This window comes from Vidua chalybeata, chromosome 1 (assembly GCF_026979565.1).
Source record: "Vidua chalybeata isolate OUT-0048 chromosome 1, bVidCha1 merged haplotype, whole genome shotgun sequence".
Lineage (NCBI taxonomy): Eukaryota > Metazoa > Chordata > Aves > Passeriformes > Viduidae > Vidua > Vidua chalybeata.
This window is the reverse complement of record NC_071530.1, coordinates 39000708-39028157: the sequence shown is the minus strand read 5'-3', so window position 1 is coordinate 39028157 and position 27450 is coordinate 39000708. Positions and strand designations below refer to the sequence as shown.

General features: G+C 40.0%; 2 protein-coding genes across 6 annotated transcripts in view; one reads left to right on the top strand and one right to left on the bottom strand.

Annotated features, from left to right (window-relative positions):
* Positions 1 to 12900, top strand: part of TOP2B (DNA topoisomerase II beta) — a 61274-nt gene extending 48374 nt beyond the window's left edge. The window contains exons 24-36 of one of the 2 annotated variants that reach the window (XM_053935168.1): positions 1041 to 1236; positions 1393 to 1484; positions 2620 to 2775; positions 2905 to 2988; positions 3880 to 4077; positions 4426 to 4570; positions 5799 to 5957; positions 6749 to 6956; positions 7450 to 7532; positions 7849 to 7959; positions 11199 to 11315; positions 12104 to 12201; positions 12414 to 12900. In XM_053935168.1, coding sequence (XP_053791143.1) covers positions 1041 to 1236; positions 1393 to 1484; positions 2620 to 2775; positions 2905 to 2988; positions 3880 to 4077; positions 4426 to 4570; positions 5799 to 5957; positions 6749 to 6956; positions 7450 to 7532; positions 7849 to 7959; positions 11199 to 11315; positions 12104 to 12201; positions 12414 to 12575 — 1809 coding nt within the window. In that variant the 3' untranslated portion in view covers positions 12576 to 12900. The remainder of the gene's footprint in view (positions 1 to 1040; positions 1237 to 1392; positions 1485 to 2619; positions 2776 to 2904; positions 2989 to 3879; positions 4078 to 4425; positions 4571 to 5798; positions 5958 to 6748; positions 6957 to 7449; positions 7533 to 7848; positions 7960 to 11198; positions 11316 to 12103; positions 12202 to 12413) is intronic. The other variant, XM_053935169.1, reaches the window with a different exon arrangement.
* A 54-nt stretch (positions 12901 to 12954) lies between these two features.
* RARB (retinoic acid receptor beta) overlaps positions 12955 to 27450 on the bottom strand; it is a 204351-nt gene continuing 189855 nt past the window's right edge. For all 4 annotated transcript variants that reach the window (XM_053935182.1, XM_053935177.1, XM_053935197.1 and 1 more), the window contains 4 exons: positions 26481 to 26657; positions 18868 to 19072; positions 17388 to 17546; positions 12955 to 14379 (listed from right to left, as the gene is read on the bottom strand). In XM_053935182.1, the coding sequence (XP_053791157.1) occupies positions 14183 to 14379; positions 17388 to 17546; positions 18868 to 19072; positions 26481 to 26657 (738 nt within the window). In that variant the 3' untranslated portion in view covers positions 12955 to 14182. The remainder of the gene's footprint in view (positions 14380 to 17387; positions 17547 to 18867; positions 19073 to 26480; positions 26658 to 27450) is intronic.

Here is a 27450-nt window from a genome sequence, read left to right as displayed (position 1 = left end):
TGGCAGATGCTACTTTCAGATATTATCGCAAAACACAAATATCATTATTGTTGCTATTGCTGTGTACATCAAAAGCTATGTGAAAATAGGTTAAAAATAAATGGATGACCATAGAATTGGAAAAGGAAACAGTCCTTGCTTAACTAATTTTCTAGATTGTACTTGAAAAGCCAATCTACCAAATCAGGGTGATGGTATTTCTCATATGTTTAAACAACTGTAGGAACTACTGTGAGAATCTGTTGTCAGTTTTACATTTCACAGATTACAGTGAATGGAACAGAAAATGTTTTGCAGCTGATTTCCTGCATTTTCTGTCTGCCAAAATAAATAATAAATTTTAAGGGCTGTTTTCTGTACCTGTGTAGGAATTAATCTACCCTAGTGTAAGAATCTTAAAAAGTTATGTGAGCTTTGCCATTGTCCCCCAGCTCCCAGACAGCTATTTTGGATAGATGAATTATCCCCTGGAGGGGTTTGTTTCTTTCAGTTGACTATGGAGGGCACCGAGGGTGACTAGTTTACCTATAAATGTCTGAACTGGAGATGTCAGAAGCCAGACAGGATTGATTCCACCTATCAAGTAAAAATGATTTCTTACTTTGTGCTTGAACTTGAAGGATGGTAGTTTTCACAGCTGAAAAGCGACAGATTTCACAGCTGAATTGAAAGATTATTAAGGATTATTAAGCTTTGCAACTGTTATATTAAATAGTTGTGAATCATCACTTGCTGCTGAACTTGTGATTTATTATGTAGATAAAATTAGTCATTCAAGTGAATTCAGGCATATTTCTCTATATAGCTGTCTTTTTGTTTGATTGTACTGCCATAAATGTCATCCTAAATCTACTTTTGGATAAAAATAAAGACCATCCAGCTCTGTGCTCTGTAGCTCCAAATGAGGTTTGAGTTCACACTCCTCAAAATACCACTTTTTTCACGGTGCTTTTATACGTGCAGTAGAACTGAACACTTACACAAGGGCTAACAAAGTTGGAGTTATGCAGCCTCTCTCAAGTCTATCATGTATTTTCTAGGTGCTGTTTGATCACATGGGGTGCTTAAAGAAGTACGAAACTGTGCAGGACATCTTGAAGGAGTTCTTTGATCTGCGGTTACATTATTACAGCCTGCGCAAGGAATGGCTTGTGGGAATGCTGGGTGCAGAGTCCACCAAGCTGAACAACCAAGCTCGTTTCATCCTGGAGAAGATACAAGGAAAAATTACCATTGGTGAGTAAACAGAAGTTAGAATTATTAACAGTGGAGGAAGTGGAGGAAGATCTGGAAATTATTTAAGTATAGTAGAAAATACTTGCATGCAAGATTTTCACGACTTTCCTTCTTTTTTTTTTTCTCCCCTCCTCTGTGTTTGTGTGTATCTTGTAGAGAACAGATCAAAAAGAGATTTGATTCAGATGTTGGTCCAGAGAGGTTATGAATCTGATCCAGTAAAAGCCTGGAAAGAAGCACAGGAAAAGGTAATAATCTAGATATAGTTGGTGTTGCTACTGTTACAAATGATATTGCTTGTTTTCTAGTAGTCTAACTTAATTTATAACACACACATAGCACTTTAAAAACATTATTCATTACTCCTTATTGGCTTCCATTAAAAAAAAAACCCACATTAAACTTACACAAAAATAAAGTCACGTAATACTGATAATGCTTAGAAGAAAACTAGGTAGTACAAGTCTGAAACATGAGATTGCAGAGGACTGAATTTCTTAATGTACTCAAATCAAAACTGGCAACGTGATTTCTGACTGGCTGATGCAGAAAGTGCTGCATCAGTTACCCCACACATACAACTAATTGCTAAATGTAATTATTTCTACATAACTTATTAATTGCTTTCCTGTAAAGAAACATGGATATTATAAAGCTATGACTTTTAAATTTATCGTAGTAAATTTGTTAGTGACTTTGACCTATATTTGTTTATGCTTTTTTTAAAACCAACCAGTTTTTATTGTTCCGAAAGGGACATGTGATGAGTTTAATTTCAAAGTTACATTACTTTGGGCATTATTGTGGTCAGATGGAACTTCTTTGAAAAGCAGCTTTGAATTTCTGTCACCCACCCTTTTTCTGTGTCTTTGCCACTGTTTTAGCTATTTTATTTAATTTCACATTTGTTTTGTATTTTTAATATTGTATTTTAACTCTGTGGAATGATTTCTATTTTAAAACAAAACTGTTATTTAGAGAAATTTTGATCTACTTTCAAGTCCCAGTTTGCACATTTGGGGCTTTGATACCAGCTGTTTTTCAAAGGACTGTGCTGATTTTCTAAAGGAACAGATATCCATGAGTACCCAAAGGGCAAAGGTCTCAGCCCTGAGAGACAAATGGGGCAGAACCAATATCTGCAGCCAGCAGTATACAAGGTTCTAGCACAGGTTCAATTTGTTTTCTTAAATCAAATTATTAAATAATCAGCTCTAGAAGGTCACAGGAACATGGCCTTTTGGAAAGGTCCAGAAAATGTTCAGGTGATTGAATCTGTGAGGGCGCACCTTGCTACTCTGTGGTGGTGCTTTGGAGCAGTGTCACAGATCAGGCATGGAGCTAAGATCACTAATACTTGTAATTGGGAATATTTCACCTCAGGCAGCAGAAGAGGAAGACTCTCAGAATGCAAATGATGATGCTTCCTCTGCTTCTGGTCCAGCCTCTGGCCCTGACTTCAACTACATTTTGAACATGTCCCTGTGGTCACTCACAAAAGAGAAGGTGGAAGAGTTGATCAAGCAGAGAGATTCCAAGGTTGGTACACCTGGAAGGCTTGTTCTGAAATGGCACAGTAATCGCTGATGTTCCTCTGGGGAATGTTCAGTGTTCAGTGGCATTTACTTCAGTTGTACTTACATTCTCTGTACTACTTCCATGTTTTAGGAGAGAGAACTAAATGATCTTAAAAGGAAATCTCCTTCAGACCTCTGGAAAGAAGATCTAGCAGCCTTTGTTGAAGAGCTTGAAGTATGTTTTACTTTATATATATTTCTAAATAATGAAATTCATATTAATTTAATTTAAAATGCTAACTAATAAAAATATTAAAATTTAAGAAAAATAATTAGCAAATACTACATTTTTAATCAAAAGTAAATACATTTCACAATATAATGGTAACTGGGAAATCAGTATTGGATATCTGTGTTCTCAGGGATTGTTTCATGCATCTACCCTTTTTTTCCAAGTCAGTGATATTAAAAGGAAAATAACCAGGAGAAAGTTAGTTTTCAAATGACACAAAAACCTGTGAGTAGTAACTGGTAATGGTAAAAATTACAGTTCTACATGATCTAATTTTTTGTAAGGCAGCAAGTATTACCAAATTCAAACATGTACATTCAGGAATGAAGTGTGTAGACCATAAGGACTGAAGGGTCCTTAGTTTGCCTTATCTGTAATTCTGGAAAAAAGATCAAGTCCCTTTGGTGAATAACCTGCTGAACCTCAGTTTTCCATGTTGTCTGAAAAGGGCTGGTGCAATCTTTTGAAGTGACACACTTCAAAACTAAATGTGTAAATTAAAGGCTGAAATAATGGAAATTTACAACAGAACCAGACACATACTTGCGAAATAGAAACTTGATAGAAGAAAGATTTTTCAGTGTAACAGCATCCAAAAGTTTGACTTTATCCTTGAATAAAAGTGTAGTTTTTAGCTCTACAGGGTAGTGAATTTACCAAGATTAAGTGGACGCTGTTCCAGAACTAAAAATTGTGTTCCAATTCAAGTGAGAATTAAGGGGAGCCTTATGCTCCATGTAAAAAGGAGCTGAATCTTAAGTAATCATCATGTTCCACTTTGTCCTCATTAAAAAATAATGTGTGTCCCCCCTCCTGGCTCCCCTTGTTTGTTAGAAAGTAGAAGCACAGGAAAGAGAAGACATTCTGGCTGGCATGGTTGGCAAACCAATAAAAGGCAAAGTTGGGAAACCCAAGATGAAGAAACTCCAGCTGGAAGAGACCATGCCATCACCATTTGGCAGAAGAATAGTTCCACAGATTACATCTGCCATGAAAGCTGATGCCAGCAGGAAATTGCTGAAAAAGAAAAAGGTAAACCAAAATGACTGCTACAGTTAAATTATTTATTATTTAACTGTGGTATTTTTCTATTTCAGTAACATAAATCCAAATTGCCAGATCGTCACTGGTGCTGTATTTGCACTGTTTTGCTGACCTAAAGCATAAGAAATTTGTACTGGATTTCTTTTACATTTGCAAACCTCTTAAGACTGCTTATTGTTCAGGTGTTTTTATTGAGATAACTTCTTTCCAAGACTATTCAACAAATGTCTATATACTTAGTATACATTCATTTATTAACATCTGCAAAACTGTTCCAGTTCAATCTTGAAATAGAAATCTTGAAATCTTGTAAATTATTTTATTTTGTAATTTTAGGGTGAAACTGATTCTCTAGCAATAAAAATGGAATTTGATGAAGAGTTTGGTGGTGTGCCAGCTGAGGGTGGTGGGGATGACTCACTGAATGCATCAGCTGCAGCAGCTAAAACCCCTAAACCCAAGAGAGAGAAAAAGGAGCCTGGTAAGACCCTTGCACAGCCACAGTTCACCTTAGTTGAATATTTACTGGGCATGAAATACATTTTTAACACAGTGTGAGACGGGAAATAACAGCACAATAATCACAACTTCATCTGGTTTTCTTCCCTAAAATGAAATATTTGAAAGTACTCTGAAATTTCTTTGTGTAAGCTACTTTCCTGGGGGTGATGGATCTTACATTTTCTACATTTGAATTTTGGGGGCAGGGGTCTAATCTTCAAATTTGTCTATAGAAAAATAGATTATTTTTACATCATGAGTGTAATTCCTTGCAAACTGAAATGTCTAGTTTGTGTGCTCTTTGATGTTGAAGGACAGGGCAGTCACCTTCAGCCCCTCAGTCTGAGTAATGGTATAGATTTTAGAACTTGATTAAATAAATGTATTTTTCTATTGACATATTCAGTCATTCCAACTTTCAGAAAGTTGTGGGTGCTATGGCTTGGCAGATGACCAATGTTCAGTTCCCCATTTCCTCTGCTAGTGGGAATTAATTATTGCTGTTTGAGAAATACACAGTAACAGGGAGGCAGCAACAAAAAAAGAAAGCTGGAGACAGAAGAGAAGGTTTAAGTATGAGGGGGTTTATTTTTTCAGAAGAAGGGAAAAAAAGTGGTTACACAAATAATTATTCTGAGATAAGATCTGGTTTTAATTACTAAGGGGATTATCCAACCTGAGTAGATTCACTGAGTGCAGTTATGACTGACTTGTCTATGTGCAGCTCAAATCTCCCACAACCACTGTTGATCCAGGGCTTGCCCTGAGCTTGCCCTGCAATTGACTGACCACATTTTTACCCCCTCCCCACAATAGGATATCCTCTGCTTCCCATGTTTGTTGTATTTGTCCAATAACTGTTTCTGATCATGTTCCCTGAATAATGGAAAACTGCACATTCTTTCCCTGGAAAACTCTAGCAGCCTTTAAAGAAACACAAGTTTGATGGCAAAACTTAAAATTAGAGACTTTGTTTTTCAGTTACAAAACAAATTTCTTTGGCAGCAGCCGGTCAGGTTCTGTGTGGAATAATTTCATGTTAAATGTTCCTTCAGGGAGGAGAAGAACATTTACAACGTTTGGAGGAGAAGAAAATTTACTGTGTTTAAAGGAGAACTTCTTTAGATGAAAATTTATGCTAAATTTGTAAACAATTAGAAAAGATTAAAGTATTTTTTTAACCTGACTGTAGTAAATACTTTTGGCAGGTGCCAGGGTAAGAAGGACACCATCATCTACAAAATCCAGTGCAAAAAAAGTGAAGAAACGAAACCCATGGTCAGATGATGAATCCAAGTCTGAAAGTGATTTAGAAGAAAATGAGCCTGTGATTATTCCAAGAGACTCTCTGCTTAGGAGAGCTGCAGGTACGCAAGATTTTGTGAATTGTGTATTATGACTGAGAGTTTCAACTACAAACCCACATTTTCCTTTGACCATGTGATTTCCTTTAGGACTTTACTGCCTACAGGTAACTTGCATTACATTTTCTTCACTGTGTGAAGAATACTCTTAATGTCAAGATCAGGAATTTCTTATGAAAGATTTTGTAATTTGGATCAGAAATCTTGTCCCCTATTTTAAACACTAGAATAGAAATTATTCACTGAACTAGTGAATTATGGAAGAAACAGACAAGACAATATCCTTACAATCAAAAAATTTACTCTGATACAATTATACTGCCAAATAAAACCGAAAAGGCAAGTAAAAAATTATCAAAAAAATTCTAAACACTCCATGAAAACAAAGACTGAAAGTTTGGAAAATATATAAGTATGTGATGGTTTAAAAAACCCCCACAGAGTTTCTGGAAAATTAGGAAGAATGTTCAAATGGTGGATTCAAGAAAGCTTCAATTTTAAGTGAAGGATTCTCATTCCTTAAAAGTACTGATGCACAATGTCTCCATAATACCCTTAGCTGAAGGTGTCTGGGCAAGCCACAAGAGATACTGGATGTTTGCTAACATCTCAATTATTTTTTATTCTTTTCAACCCTTTATTCTTTCATGAAACAAAATTATTATCCACCACTCTTTTGTTTTGTGTACTCTGAGGCAGGGATTGTTAACTGACTTGCACTTTGATTTGTATATTTTCTGTATTATATAACATAAACAACTCTCCTGAATTGTGTACATGTGTGATTTTCTCAGCTGAGAGGCCCAAGTACACTTTTGACTTCTCAGAAGAAGAAGATGATGCCGACGATGATGATGATGCCAACAATAACAACGATTTGGATGAGCTCAAAGTAAAAGCCTCTCCAGTTACAAATGACAGAGAGGATGAATTTGTTCCCTCAGACAGTTTAGAAAAAGATGAGTATGACTTCTCCCCAGTCAAATCAAAGCCATCTCCAGAGTAAGTACTGTAACTCAGGAGGATTTCTTTATTGATAATTTTTTCAATGCATAAGTGTCTGAACAAAAATGAGAAACATCAGCCTGTTATTGCTCTACATGCACCATGAAAAATAAAATGTGAAGGAATTCAAGTGTATGTTATCTCAGCCTTGCAACTGACCTATGCAGGGGTGACTCATGATTTAAAAGAATAATGTAATAACATATAAAAATAGTTATGATACACTGTCTGTAATATCATCTGTTAAACTATGGTTTTAAAGGTTCTGTTTTCTGTCTTGTGCCAGTCTGGTGTAGAGAACTATTGAAAAAAAATGTAATTCTGTTAATTTTAAATGCCTGGAGTTCTTGACTTCAAGCAGATACAAAAATGCTGGAAATGTTAAAACAGGATTTAAATTTTGTATGGATATTATGATGTCCATGTACTTCAGTATGTGCTTGACGTAACTCATATAATTCCCTTTTTTTTTTTTTTTTTCACTTGTAAGTAGAAAAACATCTCAAGCCAAGAAAAATCAAGATTTTGGGAACATCTTCTCTTTTCCATCTTACTCTCAGAAGACGGATGATGGTGAGATTGTTTTCACAGTTCTGTTTAATTTTAAAGCAACTAATAATGGGATATTTTGGGGAGTGGTACACACAAACTTCGCAGAGCAGTTATAGGGGAAGGATGTCTACATTCTCCCTCTTAAAAAGGGGAAAAGTGAAGGAAGTTTTGTTCTTTAGAGGAACAAAGCTTGTATCATAGGTGAGGAAGTCACAGTACATCCATAGCTGTAGCATCACAAGCACTTACTTGAGATTAATTTTTACTGTAATTAATATTGATGTAATCAATATATGTCATGAATGGATCTTATTCTAAACTTACTCTCTGATTGTAGATACAACAAAATTGGACAGTGACGATGAGGATTCTGCTCCTGTTTTCTCATCATCTTTTGCCCCAAAACAAACAGAGAAAATTCCAAGTAAAACAGTAGCTGCTAAAAAGGGTACGTATAGAATTGGCCCGGACACCAATCCTTTTATTTGAAAGTCATCTTCTTCACCTTTGCATTGTCTCTTCAGTCTCCAAAATGGGAACTGCTTTCATTTATTTTGAGCTCTGTGAAATTCAGCAATAGGGTATTTGAACTCATTGAAATTCAGCAAGAGGGTATGAAATTTCTCCATCTCCTTAATAATATTCGTTTGTTTCTTTCCACTGGCTACTTTGTGGTGTCTGAACTTCATGCCTTCCACATCCGGAGGTGGTGTTCAGCCTTCAATTAGTTTAACTAATGGGAGGTTTTTAGCTTGAGGGGATAAGTGGAGCGTGACACCAGGAGGTGTGGAATATCCCTTGGGTCAGTGGGAAGCAGCTGTCTAGACTGTCTCCTCACAGCTCCTTGTGCACCCCTAGCCCCTCGCTGGTGTGATGGTGTGAGAAGCAGAAAAGGCCTTGACTCTGTGTCAGCAGCAACAAAATATCCCTGCATAGTCAACATCATCTCCAGCCCAAATACAAAACACAGTATCATACCACCTACAATGAAGAAGATGAACTGTCCCAGCCAAAACCAGCATAGAAGTCTTATCACTTTTTCCTCTTGTAACAGAGGATGAGAGACTCTCCTCAGACTTCAGAGGTATAAGTTCTTTCAGTTATTAGTCAGCTTTTAGAACTGTCATCTTGAAGCATTTTTTCCATGTGATGCTGGGGCCTTTGTTTTTTAAAACTTATTTTGACCAACTTGCAGCTGAGCTTAATATATTAATTCTTCAGTAAAAAGGTACTTCAAGGAGATTGACAGGAAAGCAGCCAGTCATAATAGTTAACTTACTCTCTTAAAAATGAGAAAAAAAAAATCTTGTTTTCTATATTAGCCACCAGTGAACTGCAGCATCTTTTCACCCTTTCCCCCATTGCCTCCCTATTTCTAATCTATTTCTTGATGCATTGTGTCAATTCTAATTTCTTAACAGTTTGAATCAGTGAATGCCTGAATACTTCTCAAACACTTCCAGTTGTTGGTAGAGTCCTGTAGTACAGTAAATAAAGATTGCATAAAGAAATAGCTGATCTCTAATAGAGTAGTCTTTTATATTGAATTTCTGTACTGCAGCAAATGGAAGAGTGAACTCTGTATGCAGTAGCCAGGCATGGATGCAATTTAACATTCAATCTTTCTCCCTCGCTGTTTTTGAGGTCTGGATGTAAGTGAATTGTCATTAGCCTAACTTGAAACCTTAAAATACAGCTGTGATCTGTTTCTGAGTTTCTGATTAACCTGTACACACACAGAGAATAGGTATAAATAGGCTCTCTTTCAAGCAAGAGTTAAATTTTTGCCTTCAGAGTAGCTAGCCTTACAGGCACTCTCCTTCTCAGTGCATGGCAACATTACAGGTTGCTTTCACCAGTTTTCATCTCTTCTTTTCTGCCCAGATCAGACATGACCACACTTTCATCATCATAGCTGGACAGTTCAGTGATAACCCAGCAGGTTTAGCTCATTGGTCATCTGGTTACCCTTTTCATAGTCTCTTTGATTCTAAGTCCATCTTCATGGACTTGGCAGCAGCCTCCTTAGAACCCATTTTCTGGAAATGTAATATTCCACCCACTCACCCTCACACTGGGAGTGCTTACTGTGTGTGGCTGAAACAATTGTTCCAGAGTTTGATTTTCTGTGACTTCAGACTCGAATCAATTTGGCATGAAATCTCTTGAACTCTGCTGTTCACTACAGAAGATCAAGAGACTGCTGAACTTTTCTGTGACTATTTGAGCTGTCTGTGGTTTTAGGGCTTTATAGTAAAGCCTAAGGGAAACTTGAAAAGTAGGCTAACTCTTGATAAGCAGCTGCTCAGCTTGAACTGCTTTGAACAGCCTAGCAGCTGAGATTCTAGCAGTGAGATGTACTTTTTGCATCACCTGCGGGACTGATACCATACCTGGACTTCCTGCCAAAAACTTGGGCTTCTTGAGAGCCTGTGCACATTGATTGTGCTGCACACTCTGTTGCCTGTCATGCTACCGAGTGGAGAGCTTGCCTGAGCTGATTTGCCATCAAGCTGCTTGTCAAGAGATCCTTCACACTTGTGCAGCCATTAGAGGTGTAAATTAAAGTAGCGGATGAGAATCCCCCTATATTTAGTCCAGAGGGAAGTCAGTGTTCTGGACTATTCCATTAGCTACCAGGTAACAGCTAGGAAGTTTTCTGTGCCTTGGACAGACTTCACAGGAGTTACCCAGTGATACCAGGCTCTGTTTCCATGGAAGAGCAAATCCACTGTCTCTGGCAGTGTGTTGTACCTCTCTTTCTGCAGTTCAAGGCATCATAACTAAAATGCTTGTGGAGACACTCTATTGTACTCGAGACACATTCCCCTTATGATCCCATAAATGAAATTCGAGTTCTCACAAATGTCCACATTCCTGGTATCTGGAGTGTTTGTACATGTGTCTGAGGAATCTATGGCTGACAGAGGGTAGGTCAGGTGTGTATCTGAGGTTTCTGCAAGACTCACTCATCTGTAAGCCTACAGAACACATGATCTGGTGATCTTAAGGGTCTTCTCTGACCTAAATGGTTCCATGATTTGATCCCTTGACACCCACTGTGGGAACATTCCAATGACCATCTTTTAAAGATAGCCAGATTAGTTGTGTAACACTAATTGAAATTCTCCAGGAATACAGAAATGCTCCAGGAAATGCAGAAATGCAGTTTCCTTCCTCTCCTTTCAGCATTTTCCAAAGTTCCTTTTCACTGAGATTGACAGGAAGCAATGTCAGTGTTGACAGAAGCACTGCCTCCCAAACTCTTGCAGTAATCCCAGGGAAAGCTGTCCACTGTCATACCACCCTGAAGGCAAAAATGTCAGAAGAGCTGGATTTGTAAACACTGTAATGTATCCAGACATGGTCAGAGTATCCAACTTGGAAGACTTCTGTTGCTGCTTTAGCTACTAGTAACCTGTTTTGTACTCAAAAAGATGAAACAGTATTCAACCAAGGACCCTGGAATAGTACTGGGTGCACCAGTCCTTCTCAGAGCAGGACACAGGAAACCTCCTGTTTATTCCACACAGTTCCAGCATAAAAGCTGAAGTATGTTTTCCCCAAGTGCAGAAATCACTCATCTTGTTTTAATGTCTGCCATTTGTGCTTTAATTGGAGTATCTATACAATTTAATATGTCCAACCAATTTGTGAATTTATTTAGTATCTTTTAACTTCCAACAGCAAAACTAGATGCGCCCCCTAAGCCTAAAAGAGCTCCCAAGGCCAAGAAGGTGGAAACTGTGAACTCTGATTCGGATTCAGAATTTGGCATTCCAAAGAAGACGGCAGCACCCAAAGGTAGGAGTCACACCTGGGCTCTCAGGAGCACAGGGCTCACAATTATTGTAAGAACCACAATAATTGTGGTAAATTATGAGTACATTGATCACTGGTAGATTACTCAGCCTTTCCTGTGACAAATACAGTGTATTGACTTCTTGGCAAACCACGTGTGGACATTTTATCTGACCTTCACTGCTGGGAATGCATTTATTTAATAGCTGCACCCCCTACACACTGTCTTCCATTCTATTGGATACTACTCCTTTTCTTTGATCTCAACGCCTTCCAAGCCAGTAAAATTCTGGTAGTAATTGCAGTAAGTAGTACTTTCTGGTTTTTTATGACCATTTTTTGGTATCTCAGTCCTCTGAGTCCTCACAACACAGCACAGCAAGCAGTGTAATTGGAGGAGTCCGTAAAGGATGTCCCAGTGTTGATGGTTGAGGTTAAAAGTAAATTTACTAAATAGTAATGGTGAATTAATGCTGTGTAATCAACCAAGGACTTGTAGCTCTGCTTCAGTGTAGACGTTATCTGATCTCATGAATTTTGTCCCTGTCTTGAACTGACAGCTTGAGCTGTCAGGGTGAATGGTGACTGTGGAACAAGTAGAAAAGTTAAAACTGAGAAAAAAAAAACAAAACAAAACTGTACTATACTGCTATTGTGAAGAAGCTTGAGTAGTAAACTGGGTTTGAACTTAACATGTGGACATACTAAAGTAACTTCACTAGAGGGGTTTTCAGTTTGAGGGAGTTTATTAAAAAAAAGGCAACAGAGTTAACTCATAATCTCTGATCTAGGAAAAGGCAGAGGGGCAAAGAAAAGGAAAGCATCTGGTTCAGAAAATGAAGGCGAATACAACCCTGGGAAGAAAACACCCAAGCCCACACCAAGCAAGGTCAGTTCCATCTATGCTTTCTTCTCTTTGTAAAAGGAACCTCACGAATTCCTTTACATAAAAGTTAAGTTCTTATTATAATTTGCTAATATGGTATTGGGGGCTGAGGTGTCATTAGCAATCGGATGCTAGAGAGGTTTTTATTTAATTCTGAATATTAAAATGGCAAATGTACAAAGCATCACAACTGATTTGTCTTCTCTTTTCTAAAGAAATCCAAGAAGGCTGCTTTTGACCAGGATTCTGATGTGGAAATCTTCCAGTCAGGCTTTGCCTCTGAAACTGCCCCAAAGCCACGGACAGGCCGGGCTAGAAAAGAAGTGAAATATTTTGCAGAGTCTGATGAAGATGATGATTTTGATATGTTTAATTAAGTGCCCAAAGAGCACAAAAATGTTTTCCAACAAGTATCTTGTGTTGTCCTTTTGTCCCCTCTGTTGCAAACTTTTGTACATTTGACTTATTTTATGTGATAATGTAATTGATGGTTTTTATTATTGTGTGTAGGCATTTTAACATTTTGTTCTTACACCTACAGTTTTATGCTCTTTTTTACTCATTGAAATGTCATGTATTTGTCTGACTGGCTTGTAGAGATGTTCTAGACAGCTGTGCTAAAGCACATTTTAATTGTCATGGTTGCAAACAGCAAACCTGCTTTTTGAAATGAAGTTTAAACATTAAAAAATGGAAAACTACCATGTGTGTGTGTATGTGTGGAAAATTTGAGCTAGAGGGACTACTTCTACACAATTTTTAAAATAAATATATTTTATTCTTTGCCAGGAGACTCCATGGAAAAAGGTAAACAGTATATGAACATAGAAAGCATTGTTAAACAATCTCAATGTACAAACAGAGCCAGTGAAAGTACATCACAGACTTGCTAGAATATATAAAAAAAAAAATCCACTAGTGCTTTAAATGAAACCTAAGAAACTGACACTTTAAATCTGTTAACCATTCTACCACAGTTTTCACTCTGCTTCATGGTGATTTAACAAGGCCAAGAAGGCAGATTCTCTCCTTGTGTTTCTGGAAGTCCTAGCTGTACTTCCTTAGCACCTGGAAGGCTGGACAGCCCAGCTGATTCCTGGCAGTTGATTCTTAAGGAAATACCCTGGACTCAGGGATTCAAAAGCTGTGAGTCTGCTGGTTATCATCCCATGAAGTTTCCCTAATGGCTTGTGAACAAGTAAACAAAAACATGGTAACACTGAAAAGTGTTTCTGCCTTGGAGGCTAAAGCATTGCTGTCAAAATGGAGCAAGTAATTGTGGAGCTAGGTTACCAGCCAGCTAAGAAACCACTTCTTTAAACTTTAAAGTGACATTAACAGTGGAACAAATGACATCTGAATAACTGATCTGGCAGTTAATGCTGATACTGATACCTCTTCTGCTGGGGCAGTGACGTTTTGTATACTTTTTACAAGGAGGGAGATGCAAACTGAGGGTAGCAAGGACAAGTTTTCATATTTCAACTAAATCAGACGGTCCTTTCAACTTCCTTCTCTGGATGTGTACAGTAGTCCATGTCCTGTGGTTGATATCTTGATCGTTTTAGGTATGAGAGACAAAAGAAAAGCACCAAACATCCAGTATGTAGAGTACAGCCATACATTTGTATGTACAAAGTCATCAGAAATGCAACCAGAATTTAAAGACTGAGATCTGTCTTGTCACCATGCAATATTGAGTGTTCAGAGAAGAAAACAGAAGCTTAATTTTTTTTTTTTTTTTTGCATGAAATGGCTGATTTAGAGTTTCAAAAGTTTGCATTTTCTAGTTTTAAGAGTTTAAACAGCAAGGAGTATATATCGATACATATGAAAATTTCTTGGTCCTTGTTGAGTTTATCTATATACATATACATATATAGATATATATTAAGTCCAGAAACTAAGCAGCAGTAAAAATGTTTTCTTGCTTTCATCCCTGTACATAAGGTATTAGGAATGTCTGAAGTAGCTGGAAAATGTCTTAGTCCACCATAGGGGATTGACTGACTCTGCTGTTATCCACTGAACTAGGTGAGATACTGGGACTGTGTTCTGCAGTATTTCCATTTGAGGTTGGTGTCAGTGGTTCATGTCCTTCAGAGTTCTCCAACATTTCCTGAATAAGAGGTGGCATGGATCCAGGAATTTCCATTTTCAATGTAATGACACGTTCTGCACCTTTAAAAAGAAAACACAAAATCCTTCCCATGAGCATGATTCATACAATTTCCTTTCTGTTAGCATTACAGGAGTAATTTCAGGATGTGTTTTGTTTATAGATTTGGTGTCTCCTTCTATACTTCTTGCACACAAAGGTGTGTGAGTGATCTGTTTCATGCAGTTCAAGAAGGAGTTAGGTGAGTACTCCTTAACAAATTAATTCAAATCTATGACATAGCAACTGATATTTCAATACAGGTAAATTGGATGAGCTGCCTATTTTTAAAGGAGGACCTAAAATGGCATTAAATTATACTGAAAAATTAAATTAGGCTGTGATCATGTCAGTATCTTTTTAAACTGGAATAACATTTAGTCTTTATACTGTACTGGTTCTGCAAAGAATGGCAGAAATTCTGTCTATGTTAAACAGGCGAGGTAAATCCTGCAAGAGAACTGCAGTGGTCTAAGTCAAAATGTTTCCTTCCCATAGAGAAAACTGTGAAATAAGATGCAGAATTTAACAAACAATTACTTCATAAAAGAACACATTCAGGGAAAAAGGTACTTTGGGAGGGAAGCTGCCTTTTGTATTCTTCAGGCATCTTGTCTTGTGCTAATGAACCACCAAAGTGTGCAGGAGCCTTGAGTAGTTCTCAGCTCTGCCTTGGCTCTTTGAGCTGGGCTTATCATGAGTACCAGGCATTTGTCTGCAGAGAGAGCTCTGCAGTTGAGTGCACACAAAATTATTACATTAGTCCTGACCACTCAGACTGGGAGCCCACAACAACTGGTTTAGGGAGGGAAAAAACCCAACACAAAGTCTCAGTGTGTGGTCAGCAGGCAGGGACACAGCATGGACACAGCAGCCAAGGCCCTGCTGGACACTGGGCAGGCAGCGCTGAGGGAACTGTGCATCAAGGAATTTATATCCATAAACCTCAGCATTCCTATTGCTCAGGATTCCTGATCATAAAATTGGAGTCCGATGGAAGAGGAACCGGTGTTTTTTAAACAACAAGAAGAACCAAAAAAAAAAAATTTCAGAGAAAATAGTTTGGTTATTGAAAAACCATTCCAGAAGAGTGATGCTTTGGAAATACTCTGCTTAACCATGCTGCTGCAGTGGACATGCTGGAGAGAGCATTACACACTCCAAGCTGGAAGGGAGCTGGAAGTGTTTATGCCTTACATGAGGAGCATGTAATGGGAAAGATATTAATGCAGAATGATGCTGAGAGGTTCTCCAAAAACCAATGATTGTCAGAGCAGTGCTGATGAACTCAATTTGGCCATGTTAAACACCTGCTTTCCACTGTTATGTCAGGTGCAGTGAAGTGTTTGTGTGGTCATTCAGTGCAGAGCCAGAGAAATTTTTCAGGTTTTTAAGTTCCAACTTAATCAGGGGATAGGAGAACTCAGAAGAAGAGAAGAACTCAGAATTGTCTTGCTTCAGTCCCACAAACACTTCACCCTTTAGTTACAATACCTCTAATGCCAAAGCAGACACCCTAAGTGTTTCAGATTAATGCTTTCTTTGGTGTTTGCTTTCAGGGATCAGGTACCATCCAAAGTCATTATCGTCTAATGTACATCTTTTAAAACGAAACTCAAGACATCCCCAGCCCTCCAGGACATCACCATCCTTTGGTATGATTTAGTTCTACCATGAAACATTAATGATATAATTAGTGTTAAATGCTTATGTCAGAATGAAAAGAAGCCTTTCTTGTGAATTGAATATAAGGAGTTGTGTTCTTGAGGAGCAGGAAAGCTCTGGTAAAGAAGGAGGGAAGTGGAAATGGATTTCCCACGAGTACAAACAGCAGAACAGAAGGGCTCCCCTAACTGCTTTTATAGCTCAATACTGCCCTAAGTTTATATTGTAGATTCAGTTGGATGGAGCTTGTTTTACTTGAGGGTAAACTGCAAGCTTTAGATAACCTGGTAAAGTGGTTCCTTTTTAGGATACTTTTGCTTCTAGCTCTGGTGTTTCCCTTCCAAGTTACTTCTTTTGGTTCTAATAAATCCAATTAAATTGCTCACTTATTTTTATAAAGATAGCTGTAACTTAATCTTTTAACTTGGATTTATATTGTTTGAAGTGGAGCAGTTAAGGTTTAAATTTTAAACAAGTGTCTTTAGTCGAATGAATTAACTACTTTTTTTTTTTTTTTTTTTCCCTGAGTCTTCCCCTAAACCATGTCAAATGAAATCAGTAATCTTCCCAAAAGCACAGATCCAACCTACACAGGTACCTGTACATACAAGCTTGTGTGCCTGCTTATCTATCAGGGATAAGAAATCTGTTGCTGAGTAAGCAGAGTAAGAAGGTGAAACTGCATCAGCCACCATAAGAATAAGAATAGAGAAATACTCTCTATTTTCAGACTGGTACATCAGGGAACCTGTTCTGATCAAATGAAAGCATTCAGCTACCCCCGTGCTTTAGAGAAGAATGTGTGACAGTGCACAGACTATGAATTGCACAGGATCAATCCAGCACATACAAGACTGCATAAAATGTTAAAACTGATCCGTGTTTAGGTATGGTTAGTTTGGATTAGAGGGGCTGAATCTCCAAAATGCTGGATCAAATCAGTTCTATATCTCCAATACCTCAGACCATAGTTTAGGGGAATTTTGGTTGCACAAGTGTTTTCTGCAGTCTGTAACCAGACTTTTTAAAAAGCCATTGGTGATACAAGGCACATGTTGATCTGAACCTCCTTGTAAACATTAACAAAGGTTTTCTCTTGTCCTAAAATTACTAACAAAGACTTCATGCTAATTATTTGCTAAGCCACTTGCAGCTACAACATCTTTTTCACTGTCAGTTGCATGGAGAATGGAGCACCATGCATGTTTAAAGCAAAACCGTTTTCAAGGCAGGAATTACGTAAAGAAGCTGGGAAGAATCAGGTCACAAGGACCTTTCTTAGATGTGTTAAAAAAATAACAGCCCAGGTGTCTAGGCCAGTTCCTCTGAAATGCAACTCCTGCTGAGATATTAAGAGAAACTGTACCTTTTGCACTGATGCTACGAAGATCCGTGATTTTCATTAAGATCTTTGGGAACATATGAGGCTTGTTAGGTCGTCTCTTTCGGATATAAATTTTCAGTGCTTCAAGCAAGGGTTCCTGAAGCTTATCCACTTTCATTGGTTCTTCAAGGTCCTGGCGATCTGTAGAAAAGTATCATATCACTCATATGATTTTAAATATTTATTTTTTAAAATAAACTCCAAATCACAGAATCCCCTCCATGTTCTCGATTAGAACTCCATGAATTTTGTTTTCCACTAAACAAGGCACACTCTGTAGTGAGCATTCCATGGGAAGAGGATAAGCCACAACTTTCTGAAGCTTGGATTCATTTTTTTCCTTGGTGACTGGACAGGTTTGTCATGTGGGTGGTCAAGAATTACCAGTTTGCTCTTATACCTCCGTCTTCAAGGGGAAAACACCTTGCTGCAAACAATATTTTGGAATTAATTTTATATATGTCACTGATAGGCAACCCAGGTACTCATAGAGGTTTCAGCTATTTTTTTATTACCACTACTACAGTAAAGTGAGTTACCATCAGGAATCAGCAGATGGCAGTGCTGGCTTGAATGACAGCAAATGCCACCCCTCTGCACCAGGACACAGGAGTCACATATCACTGACATCTAGGAGCCCATCAATGCTTTGAATAGATTAGGATTAGAGACACATAAAGTCGGAATGATTTTGTACTAAAGGGCCACTGCCAACAAAGACTGACTCTTGTGTTTCAAACACTCACTTGTAGCACCCAGTTTGTGTTTCAACAATATGGCCCAGCTAAACAAGGTGTGTTTCTATTGCTAATACAGATTTTGTCAAGGAGGAGAGAGAGCAAGTGATTAAACCAACAGAAATTTACAGATTATTTTGGAAATTATCTGAGACTTCAGTTTTTGTATTTTAAACCTATGGTTTTAATTGACAATCACCCTTTCAAGTTCCCTTCAGCCTGAGTTTGGATGTATAACACATTCTTGGTAAAGAAAGTTATCACCATTGGCTTCCATGTGACTGAAACCAGTGCAGATGCACACAATTATATTTATGAGTAAAAGCTGTGTAATTGGGCATCTTGCTGTAAGAAAGCTCACTCATGCAGGTACCCATACACTGCTTAGCAAAAACGCAGCAGGACCTGATCTCCAGAGGTCCCTTCCAACTCCTAATATTCTGTGAGGAATCTCAATGCCCTTTGTCAGACAAACAATAGGACTGGTTGCTTGACATAATTATTTCAGTAATTTTTTTCAAATTATCAATAACAAAACCAGTAACTATCATCAGTGGAAAACAAATCTTTAGCATTAAGTAGCTTATATAGTATATGTAATCGTGTTACAAAGATATATATTTATAATATGTTTCAGTAAAGGAAAGGAAAACAAGTAGAACATAAATGAAGACATTATCATGTCTGTCCTTTTGAAATGCACTAGAGTTCATGCAGTACAATACCTCCACAGATTAGGCAGATGGCACTAAGGAGACCTGTTTCTGTATCATCCATTTCCAAAGGCAGGAGCTGGTTGGCAAATGTGAACACGAGATCAGTCAGCGGGCCAAATCCGGCGTTGTGCATCTGAGTTCGGTTTAGGGTAAGGCCATCTGAAAAGGTCATGGTGTCTTGTTCCGGTGTGTATCTTGTGCAAATTCTAAGGATCTGTGAAAAAAAAAGAAAAATGGAATCTGAAGAATTTAATCGATGAGAGGTTTGCTGCATTTTCTTGGTGCAGCAAATGACTGTGGAACTTTAGTACTTGGCCACGTCAGAACAATCTGAAAAAAACCTCCAGTTTAGAACTGCAGTTCTAGCCACACAAAAACTCTTAGGTACAACACAAATATACTCTATTGACTATGTGTATTCCTTGTAACACAAACCTAAGGACAGAAATTTCCCCCTAGTTATGAAATAATCAAAACTTTGGAGCAACTCTCACCACTTAGGTCACCAACATTACAGTGATATCCACAAAAACAGTTCTTTCATTAGTCTGCCATCTGCATTTAACTATAAAATGTGATCTGATGAACTCCTGATCTGATCCAAAAAGATCCTAAGAGCATCTCACCTCTTTGAACAAAGGCATATCTCACTGCTTTCGGGATTGCTTTTGCACGGCAGCACTTCCCTCAGTTGTATCTTTGACAAGGACAATGTTGGTCTGTGGAAGCTTGTGGGAGTGAGTGTGGACAGCTGTGAGCTGCTGAAGTGCAGCAGAAGAGGCAGAATTTGGGCTGCCTTCCCTTCTTCTGCAAGGGCAGACAGGCAAACACTGCTATGGGGACAAAGCCCTCCATCTCCCCAGCAGCTGCAGGTAGGGTTTCATTGGAGCACTGCTCGCTTTGTCAGCCTGGGAGCTCACACCCAGCGGAATATCAAACTTTGCACCTCCAAACAGCAGCACACACGCCTACCAGCAGCCTGGCCAGTGGTCTGAGGAGTTGGCCCAGTTTTTCTTCTTTTCTGGTGGTTGTTACTTCTGTATGTTGTAACACCAAACCTCTCTCCAGCCTGTTGGCTCCCAGCCTTCCTGCAGGCTCTGGCGCTTCCCCCTGCAGAGCCCCAGCGGTGGCAGACCCTGCCTGCCTGGTGCAAAGCTGCTGACACTGTCGCTCATTCCTGTGCACGCCCAGGCAGTGTTGGCTTTGGCAAGTTTGCTTGTATGCCGACAGCCACCCAGTGCTGACCCCAGATGAAAGAGCCTTCAAGGGGTGGACGGGGATTCACACCTCTAACTGGACACAGAGGAATGCAAAACACATGAATAAAACACCGAGGATGCTCTACATTTTGTTAGTAAATGCCTCTGGGGTAAGGGCAGCATCAAGAGCACTGTCACAGCAGAGGTGGCAGCACGGCCAGAGAGGGAGCGTGTGCGTGAACGCTTCTGCCTCTCGGAGCACACCCAGGATGTGTGCTGTGATTCATGGCACAGGATCATCTGTGCGGCTGCAATTAATGAACACGGCTGTAAGGACCAAATAAAGGAGGCGTCCATCATGTTGACATATTTCTGTTATATGTATCAGTGTTTAATGTTTAAAATAATCAGAGGTGGGAGAGGGCTTATGCCGAAACTAAACTGAACTGAAACCCTGCCGAAGTCAGGCCGATTAGCTGAGCTAAGACTACAGCTGTGTTTTTTCAGGGCTTGACTGTATTTATTTCCCATTCTACTTGGTTTTAAAGATACAACAAAAAAGATTTACATGAATATAAGAGAGCACTGGGAGAATTTAATTACTCCTATAGCTTCTGAGGCTCTGAGTCAGAGGCCCCAGCACATGGCAGCTGACCAGTCTGGGCTTGGTTCTGCCACTTTCATCTTTGCCTGGCAACACTGCTCCAAATAAACAGGGAGGAGAATGAGGAGAACACATTCTGTAAGATACCTACAGGGAAGCTTTTATTTCTCTTCTTCAGTTCCTTGGTAAGAGACTAAATAGGGTCTATTTCTGCAGATGGATCTTCAACTATTTTCTGTCTCAGCAATAATCTTATCTCACATTCTGGGTATACACTGAAGCAGTGAAACTTTGTGTGGTTGAACAGGCATGTATGGCATTGTTGCCTTACCCCTGAATTAGAGTAACTTCTTGAAATTACTTAAATCAATGACCAAGAGAGTCACAAATACAAACACACAGCACATTACTTCCTCAGTGACCACAAATTTCCCATAATATATGCCATCTTAAAAGGCTGCTAGGTTGCTAGGTTTTCTGTAGTAGCCAATGTATTGTTCAGGATCATTAGAAAAAATGAACATTATAAAGCAGAGCACCCTGTAAGTAAGAGGCAGCATCTTTACCACATTTGGAACTGCCAGTAACCACTGGCCATGCTCTTCCCTGAAGTTGACAGTGGGTTGCTCTTTCAAATCATTAAAAGATTGTATAGAAATGAGAAGAAACCTGGAGAATACCTGGCGTTCAAGAAAACAAAGGTTCCAAAGCTACATATTTACTGTGACACCCAAGAGCTGCTTGCTTCACTTTTCCAATGGCATGCAAGAGGAACTAGAGTGCAGCTCTTCCCACCTGAGGTCTGCACAAACAGTAGCTGCCTTCCAGTAAGGGTGCATGGCTGAAGAAGATCAGGTATCCAACTTTGGGAGGAACAAGGCTCTGTACTTCTTACCTGGTATTGCTTTTCCCTTAGCTCAGCCAGGGAGCTGAGCTTTGATTTCAGCGCTATTTCAATTGGTAAGCCTTAGCAGAGAGAGTTCCTCCCTCCACAGCCTCAGGACTCCCTCCCTTCCCAACAAATCAGCAGAGCAGGATTGGGATCTTAATTGGGCAATGCCGTGGTGTATTCCCCAGGCTGCCTGCATCTTCCCCGGCAGCTGCCCAAGCAGGGCTGGCAGATATGGATCCCCCAGATCCTCCCTCAGAGGGTAGGTCTGGACACCAGCTGCCACAGAGATCCCTGCCCAGAGGGACTGGGGTGCCCTGGAGTGATCTTCCCAACAGCCCAGAGGCTAAACACACACCTGCCACCATACACCAGGCTGCTGGCTCCCTCACAGCAAAGCTCCCTGTGCTTGTTCCCCAGTGCCACAAGCCCCACTGTGTTTGGGGGTGCATGATAGGAGTGCTCAGCAAAGAGACCCCCAGGGCTAAAACAGAGGAAGAACTTCCAGGCTGGATCCTCATTTGGAACAAATTTGGATGAGGTTACTCAGCCTCAAGCCAGCCCCTGAAAGGGGCATGCACAGAAAGGGACCTGCAGGGGCCCTGCAACATTTATAATTAAAACAAGAAGTCATGTAGGATTGAGCTAGTTCCAGGCTTCAGCAGCAAGGAGGACAGGTTTTTGTTGAAGGCAGCCTTCAGGCCTTCGAACCCCAAGTGCTGCACCAGCCATCAACTGGAGGAGTCTTCAGTGGCTCCGCTGGGCACTGGCACAGCTGAAGATCAACTATGTGTTCTCAGCAATGCACTTAACTTGACTGCAGCAATCAGGTCTCAGGTTTCCTCTGCATTCCTTTGACATTATCCCACAACACACTGTTATTAAACTCCAAGACAGAGCATTTGAAATGGTGTTTTTTTTCTTTTTTTTTTTTTTTTTTAATTTCTGTCCTTCATCAGGATCTGTGAAACGCCATGGATATTGCTGATTGTTGCTAAACCATTCTTGGGCAAATTTCCAGTGTCAAAGTAAAGCTGATTTCAAGCTCATATTCACTGAGGAACATATGGGAAACATCAGCACTTCAAAATAAGAAATCACGGTATCTTTCTCCGTTTTAAACTGAACTCCCAATGTCCTCAATGTTGTTTAGATTTTGCAACCAAGCCAAGTATTTTAGTTGTCACTCTGCTCTTAAATGCCACTTGTAGCCATAAATAAAGTTTCCCTCATTATTAAAAGGCCCTTTGTTTTAAGAAATATTTATATATTAAAGCATTAGGGATTCTTACAAGCCCGTCATAAAGTGCAAAGCAAAAACCCTAGCAGAGGCACAAAACCAAAGTAGGCCAGAAAGTTGCATTTATGACATTGTTGCTACCACAGAATTGTTACTCATTTTAAACAGATTAGGTAGGGCAAGATGGGCCTATTTTTTAAGAAATCCTGTTGTTAGACACTAGCTGCCTCAGCTGGCTGGGCCAGTTCCTTGAGAGGAGAAAGCTGGGTAAGTGACTCTGAAGCAATGATGCCTCCTGGCGCTGCCAAACCCCATCAGCACAGCTTGTCCTGCACACACAAATTCCTGCCTGGCATTAAGGCACAGGGGCTTACAACAGAAAGCAAAAATGACATCATTAAGGATTAGCATTCAAGGACTTCTCAAGTTTTTATCCATTGGATTTAAGATATATTGGACTCTGGATTCTTTCCACATTTGTCTTGCCAGAACTCAGTGAGGCTGGGGATGCTTGGCTGCTGCTGGGCCAGTGTACCAGCTGACAGAAGCACTCACTTTTAAAAGGGTTATTGACTGAATTTTAGTAATATTTATCCCTAAAACTTTTGGCACCAGACAAGATATAAATTCCACGATCTTCATTTGGCGCCTCAAGCTGCCTCAGGAAGCTTGATGTTTTTTCCCTTCCAGAGTCAGTGTTTGTTTGTACATAAAACAATTCTTTGTCCCATACCCATTGGAGTTCACTGAGCTCCTGGCACCATTTCCTTTGTCAGCCTGTTTAAGAGGGGCTTAAGCATCCACAGCCACAGGAACCAATTGAGCAGAGACCTTGGCAGGGTCTATAAATGCTTAAGACTCTCCACAGCTGGTGCTGAAGGGCAGGCGGGCAGTGAAGGGGTCCTGCTGGCAGGGAAGCCTGGCCACCCTACCTGGGAGCCCCACACTGCTCCTCCCATGTGCTGCGGCTCTGGGAACACATCCAGGGCATGGCAGAGCAGCAGGATCATGAGGGCACATTGCTGAGGCTCATGGCCCTGCTCAGCAGAGCTCACACAGCAGCCACTGGGTCCTTGGTGCAGCAGGAGGGGCAACAATGTTCTCTCTGCATCTCAAAGCACAACAAAATTAAACACTCATAACTAGGACAACTGGCTTGTTGAGGAGGGGTGGAATATGTGCTATTAAAACTGCTCCAGTACTGATGTTCAGCTTAAATAAAGATAGAGAGCGGCACTGCAATTCCGATTATGTGCAGGTGATGCTGGTTTAATGGATACAGCATTTCACAGGCAGTGCACACACCACACATTACTGTGTCATGGTAATTATCCCATTTTCTTTTTAAGCAGCACATAAAATAGTCACATAAAGTTTGTGTAAATGTCACACAGGAAAGTTAGGACTATTAGCTGTGCCATATTTGTTCCTGGGTTTGGAAAAGCCTCAGCTCCTCCCAGCTGCAGGCTCCTATGGTTCTTGCTATGCCCTGCTTGCTCGGATGTGTCACCTTCTCTGACTTTGTGAAAAATAAAAACAGAATGAGCAGGTGATCTGGAATGACAGGCCTCAATGAAGTTTATAACTGGAGCTTGAAGTTTATAACTAGAGCTTGAAGTTTAAACTAGAGTTTATAACTAGAGCTTGAACTATGGCCACAAAGTAAAAGTGGTGAATTGTATTAAAGAATCAACTTTTCTATCCATTAATTAGTTGAAATAAAGTCACCATTTACCACCTGCTTCATTCTCTTTTTCTAATCTGGCAACTAGGCTTTTATTTACTCACTTTAATGAAAGTGCGTTTATCGAGGCACTTCAGATAAAACCCCTACCAAAAAGGGCCCCCCTCAATTTTTGAGCCAGTGCTGGCAATGGCAGCACTGAGTGGAGCTGCTGCAGGGACCCTGTGCAACAGGGGCTGTGCACGCTCCCAGGGCAAGCTGCCACTGCCCACCCCAACAAAGAGCATCAGGAGCTTGCAGGATTACAGAATTAGGGTATTTGTTATCCAGCAGCTATGGTGTCAGGGCATGGCACAAATAAACAGGGTGGCAGCTTAAGGCCTGAAGTTTTAGGGTAGAAGGTTTGGATGAGCAGGTTCTTGCCATATCCTGGCTCCTCCCCACCCTTTTTGTGTAGTTTCTGTATTAACTATTAGTTATGGGTTACAGCAGCACAGCACAAAGCAGTTCCCATCCCCTGCTGCTGGCAGAACACACTCGAGGCAACGCTGCAGGTTTTTGATCACCATCTGCCTCTCGTGTAAGGGGAACGTAACAGAATCTGATCAGGACAGAGCTGGTGATGACAGGCGTGCAATCGGTAACGAATGGCCCTGCCCCACGGAGGGACACTCTCAGTAACAATGAGATGGCTGAGTCTGAATGGGTGCCTGGATTAAGGGAACAACAAGAGGTGACTCTCAAGCATGGCAGGGCAACCTCAACCTTCCCTTTTTCTATAGGCCAAAGAATGATACCCCTTCCCCTCTCCTACCCCTCTTCCTCCTTCATCAATGTCCTCTTGATGCAATTCTTCCAAACAGCTTTTGACAAAACAAGAGGAAAAGGTCACAGCAGTTAACGTCCTCCTCAACATGATCCTGTTTGAAGCAATGCACTTTTAGAAATTCTAAGATTAATTACTTCAACTTCAGCTTCCCTAGTTTAAACTCCTGTGTCATGACAAAAAAATATATCTACAGTAGCCATCTTAAAAGATGCTTCTAGACTGGCCAAGCTTGGCTCAATGAGGACCTGAAGGTTTGTGCTCAGAATGAAACATTTAAAATATGTTTACATTGAACATACTGTTTTACTGCAAGTTATTACTACAACCAGTAATAAGAAGCATATTTGCCACTAAAAGCCTGAAGACCTCTAAGGTCTTGATAAAGAAATGCTGACATCCCAGAGGGCTGCTCTGAAGGTCAGCATGACAGCAACAACCGGAGACAAAGGGAGGGAAGACAGCTTTGCCTTGACCTAGTGGCAAAGGTCTGGGGAAAAACTCCCTGCCCATCTGCACAGTTCCACCCTGCAGGTTGTATATTTGCCTGTTTAAAATTAAATTACATTTAGCCAAAACCTGTACTGAGGTTTACATCGGCCACTTCCACAGATACCTGAAGCACTGGAGAAGGCAGGGGGATATGAGGGCCAGAGGTTTGCATCTGACAGGCTCCAGGAACACCAGCTTCCCCTCTAAAACCTTAAAAACACGAATTCTGAAGACTTGTGTCTTATTCCTTAAATTCCCTCATGACCATAGGTACAGCACATTCCTAAACCATTATACAGTGGACTGTCTCTCTAGGTATCCTTTATGCACAGGATTATGCAGAGGGAGAAGGATGAAGGAGGAAGGAAGGAGAAACAGGTCTCTCTTCAATGTTAACAGTAAAGAAAATTTTCCAAAGTTACACATGCCACAATACTAAAATGTGTTTTACTGAAAGCCACAAAGTGTAAGGACTGCTTTTGAGAAGTATGCTCATCCCCCAAAACACACCTCTGTAGGTGTGCTGGAGTAATCTTCTGACCACACTACCCAGTAAGACTACCCAGTAAGTTCAATTTTACAACAATAAGGTCATGGCCATATTTCACCCCCCTCTTCCTGTCAATTACAGTAAAAACAAGAATAGAAAACACATTAGTAGGAGAACAATGATGTTAAAAATACATACCAGTATATCCAGGCAGGCTGCTTTCAGTAGAGTTATTTGGTCTGCAATGGTCAAACTTGTAAAGCCTGGCAATCGCTTTGCAAATTCCACTATTTTAATAATGCACTTCGTCGCAAGTTCACTGAATTTGTCCCAAAGCCCAAGGTCCAGTCGAACCCGATGATCTGCGCTGGAGTTCTGGAAAGACAGACAGAAGGTACCATAAATCAACAACATCCCTTTCAGCAAATGGTTTTCAAGGGAAGGAAACAACAACCACGTTTTCCTTCCAGAAGTACTTTCTATTAACATTCCAGGCATTTTCTGCAGCTTGCTGTTGGGATGATGCTGGTTTTAAACTTGGATTAATCGCCTGAAAATTCCTTGGATACTTCTCTGTTACTTATGATTGCAGAGGCCATCTGTACAAGGAATAGAAATGAACTTAAACATTTCCAAATGCCACCCTCATTATTCTTCCTTGCCATTATATAATAAGTGCATTGAGAAAAGACAATTAACAGTTGTACCCCAGAAAATATAAATGAACAGTGGAACAAGAATATTGGGTTCTCCTCTGGAAAAAGCAGCACAATATTTGGAACATAGTTTCACATACTTAAGGTCTTAGAAAATTGGTTCTGCTTAATTTCACTGCTCTGTGGCTCTGCCACAGCTTTCTGAAGCTACAGTGTCCCATGGCTTACAGAGCATTTATTTACATGATATTAAGGAAAATCCCATGTGCCTTGGTGCATGCTACATGCTCATTTGAAGGTGCATCCAACATACACTCCCACTGCTGGAATTGTAACAAGGACATTCTGGTGGCATCTTTCAGGGAATGTTTATATTCACCTACCTCAAAGTCTCCATCATTTTCTAGAGTGCATAAGAAACTTGTGTTAATTTTGTGATCAAACTCACATTTTCATACATTTGGAACAACCACTTAACCCTTGAAAAAGCTGAACATGTCAGCCAAGAACAG